Raw genomic sequence first — 7,370 nt, forward strand, 5'->3', positions numbered from 1 at the left:
TTTTTTTTTTTTTTTTTTTTTTTTTTTTTTTAATATATATAGTCATTTCCTGGTGTGATTTGGATTAATAGAGGCAGAAATGTATAGACTTTCATGAAAGTTAAGAACAGAAATAAATTAGCATGTGTGAGAGGGCATTCACATAAGACATAAAATATGCCATAAAATATGCCAGCATTCTTCTGATTTTTGCATAAAAGATTCCTCTGCCCAGCCAATGCTGACAAATGGACGGTGACATTTAGTGGGGATTATTGAAGAMTTTCTGCATTTACTGACTGGAGAGAAGATGAAGTTCCTCTCCTTGCTTGTGATTGCTTTAAACTGTCTGAATTCCTTTCTRTGCATCAGGACTGCAGGGATAACACGGTTGGTGATTACTGCAGTGCTTGTGCCCCAGGCTACTACGGAAAAGTAATTGGATCTGTCAACGACTGCTCTCTTTGTGCCTGTCCCAGAGCCAACCCTGTTAGGTAACCAAAACTTATTAAATCTGGTGCACATTTTAGCATTATAATTCAGGATGCCTTGTGCTGTGTCCCCCACAGGGGCAACAGGACATAGTTTTAATTGCATCTTCTTAATTTCTTGATGGTTGGAGGCTACTTGTTTTAGTAAATGGAAGTTGCATTCTGAGTAGTTCCTGGTTGGTGGTTACTTTGTGAGGTTCTAAAAGAAAAATAATTAACTGACAGTGTCAAATCATTTTTTAAGAGTTGCTCAGTTGCTTGGAGGGTTTTGTAGATAATGGAATAAGTTCCTTTGACATTTTAATTTTAAATTTGGTTCCTTCTGTTTATTGTAACAACAATACTTATGTTTTTACTAAAATTCAGGCTGTTCTTTAGTCAATGCAAGAACTTTGCAATGAGATCAGTCCTAGGTATAGAACAAGTACTCTTTTGTTTGATGTTTTTACACCTGCTTGGTAGGGGAACAGTTTGTTTTGAAAATGAAAGTTCTGTGCAGGCTGTTTTCCCCCCTGAGTTTTGAAAGATGTATTTGACATTTACTTTTGGACACTTGAATTAGAGCAGGAGCCTCCCAACCCTAATGTTCTCAGACAAGTCTCAGCTAGGTAAATGCTATAGGCATATCGGTCTAGTTTTCTGTACTAGTCTAGTTTTCTCATGTATGTAAGGGGAATGAGACAGTGGATAGAAATCAATGCCCTTATTTATTTGGAGTATTTTGGCAAAGAATTTTGTTGCTACAAAAAATCCACTACCATCCCTATGGTTAGGGTGCTTATCAGTGGCCATGCAGAGGACTAAACAGAGCTGGGAATGGCTCAGATGGACAGTGTGGGCTTCAAATTTGGCACATCCCCAAGGTGGTGATGATGCCCAAACCGTTTGGTGCGGCAGCTGATGTCTCACAGCGGCCTTGCTGGCCAACAAGAGACCAGATAAATCGGCTGCTCTGGGGAGGGGGAAGTTTTAAATGATCCATAAAAAGACCTCTTTCAGTTTGGTTATGCAGCACCCATTTTTAAATGTCTTTCAAACTGTAGGCAATAAACTGCTTCCCCAGGCTAAACAGTGTTTGAGTAGCATTGAGAAAAGCAAATTTTTGAGAAGCAAATAAATTCAAAGCAAATTCTAGAGCATTGTATCAGAGCTGAGGATGCTGCTGCTTACAAAATCATCCCTCCATGCACCTGTACTCCTGAAACAGTTCTCTGTCTTTGTGTGTTTTTKTGTTGTTCCATTTAGGTGCTAATGGCTGTTTTTTTATCCTTCTTGCAGTTTTAGTCCCACTTGTGTCCTAAAGGATGTCCATGATTATCACTGTGACGCTTGTCAGCCAGGGTATGAAGGACAGTACTGTGAAAGGTGAGTTGGATAAGCTGGCTCTATTTACCACCAACTGCAAGGACAGTTCTGATTAATATAAGCCATGTTTATACTTGGAATAGATTAGCTGATTTTCATGAATAAATACTCAAGCAAGCGCTGAATGACGCGGTGGCTTGTTAGTTCCTGATAAGGAACCCTTAATTACGAATCTCTTAGAGATTCGCGGAGATAGAGGTAACACCTTCTGCTGTGGGATAGTCCACGGAGATGAAGCGGACTTGCATCAGGCTTGCATCAGGCTTGCATCAGGAGGAGTGTTGCCAGCAGGTCRAGGGAGGTGACTCTGTCCCTCTACTCAGCTCTRGTGAGGCCGCACCTGGAGTACTGTGTGCAGTTCTGGGCWCCCCAGTATAAGAGGGACGTGGAGCTTCTCGAGAGGGTCCAGAGAAGAGCAACCAGGATGACTGAGGGAATGGAACATCTCTYGTATGAGGAGAGGCTGAGTGAGCTGGGCCTRTTTTCTCTGGAGAAGAGAAGGCTSAGAGGGGATCTGATTAACATGTATAAGCTCAGGAAGGGAGAATGCAGGAAAGAAGGGACAAGCTGTTTTCATTGGTGGCCAGCGATAGGACGAGGGGTAATGGGCATGAGCTGAAACACAGGAGGTTCCATCTCCAGGTGAGGAGGAACTTCTTCCCTGTGAGGGTGACAGAGCCCTGGCACAGGCTGCCCAGGGGGGCTGTGGAGTCTCCTTCTCTGGAGGTCTTCCAAACCCGCCTGGATGCCACCCTGTGCCACATGCTSTAGGTGTGCCTGCTTGAGCAGGAAGGTTGGACTGGATGATCTCYAGAGGTCCCTTCCAACCTTRAATATTCTGTGGTTCTGTGATTCTGTGAAAGGTGACACCTGGTGTGGGGTAATGCGCTGACCTGCCGTGTGCGGTTCCTCCCCGCGCAGGTGCTCCGTGGGGTACTACGGCGATCCGGGGGCGGCCGGCGGCAGGTGCGAGCCGTGCCGCTGCAGCCCCGGCGGCTCCGCCCGCGAGGACTGCGACCGCGCCAGCGGGCAGTGCGCCTGCAAGGCCGGCGTCACGGGGCGCCGCTGCGAGGAGTGCGAGCCCAGGCATCTTCTGGTGCAACACGAGTGCATCTGTAGGTGCCTTTGAATTCATTTCTTTCCCGGTGGGTTTTGGTTTGTTTCGGCGGGCATTTACACACAGCTATTCCTTGGGTGTGCTCTGACATGCAGCGTTACTCTTCCTATGGAGCGTTTGTCAAGGAAAGGTGTTTTAATACCTTTGGTGTTGTCCTTTCCAGCCTCAGCCAGGCTTGGTTTTGTGAGCACAGAGGAAATTACAGTCCCATCGGACTTAACGCTGCCTTATGCAGTGCTACAGAAAAGTTTCACCACCAAATAATTTCAAAACTTACGTATTTGCTGCCAGTAGCATAATTTTATTTATCTGGAGATGTTAAGATCATGTGTTATTTGCTCTTTGGTAGTGAGACTGCTGCAATGTCAGCTTTGGAGTCATTTCAGTTAGGTGGGCCCACTAAACCAATAGAAACATTATGTTTTGGAATGAGTGATAGACTGATCAGATACAATAATCTGCTTTTACTATGAATAGGGCGTTTGAACTCAAATTTTGCTTTATAAGTAAAACAAGCCCCRAAAATAAAGGAAATTGTACCACTGTGAATCTAGTCTTAATGTCTTCATAACCTGTTTGGTGAACATCTGTGGTGTCTCCTTGGATTTACAGCAATATTGCCAAATAGACTCGGTATGCCTATAGTGTAGCAACTAGCTTAGTAGCCAGCAGGACATACAAGGCTTGACTGGGTGCGAAACTAAGGAGAGTATGTTTGCAATAGGCCTGGTTTTGGAATTGATGGCGGGGAGCAATACTGCAAATGTATGTATTCAAAATTACTACGCTCACTAAGTCCTAACATAGAAATGCGGGCACATTATCTCTATAAATAAAAAACAGTTTCAGTATTTAGTGGCTTTTGAAACTCATTTTAAATATTTACTCTTCTTAAAATTATTTCTTCAGCTTGTGATGACAACTGCACAGGCGTCTTGTTAGACGATTTGGACAGTCTTGACAAAGCAATACTCTCAGTGAACCTCACTGGTGTTGTCCGTGCACCCTATGGCGTATTGTCAGAGTTGGAGAATGCCACAAAGTATCTGAAGGTAAAACAAGCACAATGGTGATCAAATTATTTCGTCCTTTAAAGCAGGACATGTAGACACTCATATGCCAGGAAATTAAATCCTGCTGAAGTTCTTTGTGTGAAAGTAGAAGTGATATCAGATTAAGAACATTATATTGATATCAGAATATGCCTTATGTCCTTTAGCTGTCTGTATTACTTTATATTTCTTGTACTTTCATTTAAATGAAGATATCAATATATTTTTCAATCTGTAATGTGATTGTTATGTGCTGCTATATGCTGCTTGATATTCTGAGATACATCCTCACTTCAACCCCTGGAAAAACAGTTGAGAAAAACTCTGAATACTGTGTGCCTTAATTGTAGTAGCTCTGGGCCAGTACTTGGGATCTAGGAGAAGTGTCAGATGTGAATATCATCTTCCCCTTTGGCCCTTTTGCTAGAGAGGCATCTGCTGAGGCTGATCCCCACCAAGGGAAAGGGTCCAGCAGGCTCCTTGCTTGCTTTCTTTATGGCTGTGGGGCCGTGGCAGGTGCCTTCCTCTGTCCTCCATCTCAGGAGAGCACAACGCGGGAGGATTTTTGAGCATCGGAGGCCTTCAAGCTGCCTGGGATTTGAGCYTTTCTTCCATCCTCCTCTCCTCCAGTATATAATGTTTTGTGGTCCCATCTAGAATTCTAGAACAGTTGMTGTGTATTAAGTTCCTGTGTTCTCTGCGCAGAGCCAAACAGAATCCTCCTCTCTACTTCGTGATCATTAAAATGATCACATGTCATGTGCTGGGTTTGGACATATGTCTGGACAAGACCAGCTGCTCTAAGCTTGACTTCTGGGGACTGTAAGGAAAGCATTTAAATCAGATGGGCCTTAAGCTCCTCTGAGTAAATTATTTGTCCAGCTGAGCCCTTGGTGAAGGAAAGCAGGGCCACGTGATGCTTCCCTGTTTCATTAATTCAGAGAGTAATGGATCCAGAGATTTGATTTGATAATTTATGTCTTAAACCTTGTTGCATGTTATATGTAATCACATCATCTCATATGCCTTGCATATCATTTAAAACCTACAGATGCTATAAATAATGTGCATAATTATTTTCTCTCCAGAAATTTTCTAGACAAAAAAAAAAAAAGCCTTAAATTGATGTGCTGCTTCTTACAGGCATCTATAGTTCCTAGAGAAGATCCAACGTACTTACTAGCTACAGCAAAAGAAACTCTCCTGAGTTTATCAGGGAGCCTTGATCAGCTGCATGAAGGGGTAAGTGCTTGTCTCTCTATTCTTGCCCTTTTTGTGGAAAAGTCTTCAGGGATTTCCTTAACATTGTACAGAAATGTGAGAATGTTGTTTGGAAATAAAATCTACAGAGTTCACTAAAATAATTCTGTTCACTGCAGTTTTTCAGGGGAAGGCACTTAGTTACTCTGTGGAATCCTTTAGTGAACTGTAGTGTTTTGTGATATTATATAGGAGGACTTTATTTTTCTCTACTAAAGTTCAGAAGGCCTTTGTATTGTAGTCACTTAAAGCCTTAAAACTGAAGAATTGAAGAAGAGGAGATACCTATTTCTTAACTGATTCTAAGCTGTGGAGATTCTTTAACATTGTGCCATTGCTGTATACTTGCCAAAAAGCCTTATAAACCTGTAAGCATTTAAAATGCTTTCAGTGGAAATACATCTATTGAAAATGCTCTTAAAAACAGGCAACATTTATATCCCTTATTGCAGTTTAACACAAGAAAAAATGTAGGTAAGAAAGTATGGATAGCACTTCAGTCATTAGAGCTGATTTGCTGGGTGTATATACTTAATTTAACTGGATACTTCCATTAACAGTGTTGTCATTGCTAAAAGTGATGTATTCAGAAGAGTGATTTTCTCATATTTACATTAATCTGTGCTTAAAAATCTTTAGTGCTTACTTTGTTAAAAGTATAGTTTTGATAATTTTGATTGTTGATCATGAAGTTAATGAATATAGCAAATTTTTACTAATATCAGAGAATAAAACTTTAAAAATAACAAAATTCTAGGCATCTCAAATACCTCGAAACATCAGGGATTTATGAATCAGCTAATACTACTTTATTGAAAAGTATTGATTGCTTGCGTCAGGTATTGAAAAATAAGTGGGAAATACAGAGAGAAATATCATGAATCTATGGATGTGTTTTAGGAAAACTCTTAAAGATTATCTCTGATTTTATTCTAGTCGTCTAGAATTTTGAAAAAAGCTTGGCAACTTAACACAGTGACTCAGGAAACCAGGAATAAAAGTCAAGAGCTGACTGGATTTATTGACACTGTGCATACGAGCATYAAAGGTATCTGACTTTCAAAGATACTTCCGTTCTATTGCAGAATTTAAATGCAGCTCTTCAAGAATTATTTATAGCAAAAATTTGTGCAGGGGTTTCCCACGTACCCTTATATTAATGGCATGACCAAATTGTTTGCTGTCCTGCTTAGAACTTGCTGAAGCAGCTCTGTCGCTCAATGAAACGCTGRGTCTGGATCTCCCGCTGTCAAATGCTGTGTCCCAGAGCCTGCAGGATGATATCGCTGCCATGCTGGATACAATGCGCCGGAGAGATTTTGTTCAACAGCACTATAATGCTACCAGCATCCTAAAGTAAGTGTGGCCTACAGGAATCTTCATTTGGCATGTGTCCGTACTGTGCAATGCTGCTTGGAGGGATGTCTGAAGAAACACTGTGCCATGAAAACAGCTTGTGTTACAGATAACTAGTCTAGGCAGGGCTATAGGAAACCTGGAGCTAAAGTCATTTGGAGATCAGCTGGGCATCGCACATGGCCTGCTGTATTCAGTATAGCCAAGCATCTCTTTATTTGGACACATTGCCTAAATGGAAAGACCTGCTGACTTCAGTCTGATTCAGATCTGTCCCCAAGACCTGTCCCTTTTGGCAATAAGGTTTGGTWGARCTCAGGTAAACCCAAGACTTACCAGGTCTTGTGAAGGACACTCACTGACACTGAGATATGGTCACTGGTGTTTTTATCACGTAGATTAGCAAATGAAACTAAGGCCTCCATTTTGGCCTCYGAGCCACTGGGTAGGATTCTCACTCCTCTGTCTAGTTTGGTTCACTTTTTTTGAGGACTTCTCTAAAATGGCTTTTGTTTTCATTACTCCTTACTACTTGCTGCTGGACTTGGCAATAAAACAAACAATATTTCAGTAAAATTTCTGGAAGTTTCAACTTGAAAAATCTCAGTATTGCCCAAGTTCTGTTCTCTCAAAATCCTTAAGAATCTTAATATTGGCTTAAGATGAGAATGGTGTTCTTTTGAAAATCTCACTTCTCCTTTTTAAGTACTTTGTGTCAAGAGGGACAGAGAGAATCTCCAGGCATATGGA

General features: G+C 41.5%; 1 protein-coding gene across 1 annotated transcript in view; it reads left to right on the top strand.

Moving 5' to 3' along the window:
* LAMA1 (laminin subunit alpha 1) overlaps positions 1–7,370 on the top strand; it is an 85,336-nt gene that overhangs the window by 50,539 nt on the left and 27,427 nt on the right. Inside the window, exons 30-36 of the mRNA XM_026035502.1 lie at positions 352–473; positions 1,749–1,835; positions 2,757–2,950; positions 3,862–4,004; positions 5,148–5,246; positions 6,201–6,312; positions 6,458–6,620. Of these exons, the coding sequence (XP_025891287.1) occupies positions 352–473; positions 1,749–1,835; positions 2,757–2,950; positions 3,862–4,004; positions 5,148–5,246; positions 6,201–6,312; positions 6,458–6,620 (920 nt within the window). The remainder of the gene's footprint in view (positions 1–351; positions 474–1,748; positions 1,836–2,756; positions 2,951–3,861; positions 4,005–5,147; positions 5,247–6,200; positions 6,313–6,457; positions 6,621–7,370) is intronic.

This window comes from Nothoprocta perdicaria, unplaced genomic scaffold (genome assembly GCF_003342845.1).
Source record: "Nothoprocta perdicaria isolate Ctin4 unplaced genomic scaffold, notPer1 scaffold_16, whole genome shotgun sequence".
Lineage (NCBI taxonomy): Eukaryota > Metazoa > Chordata > Aves > Tinamiformes > Tinamidae > Nothoprocta > Nothoprocta perdicaria.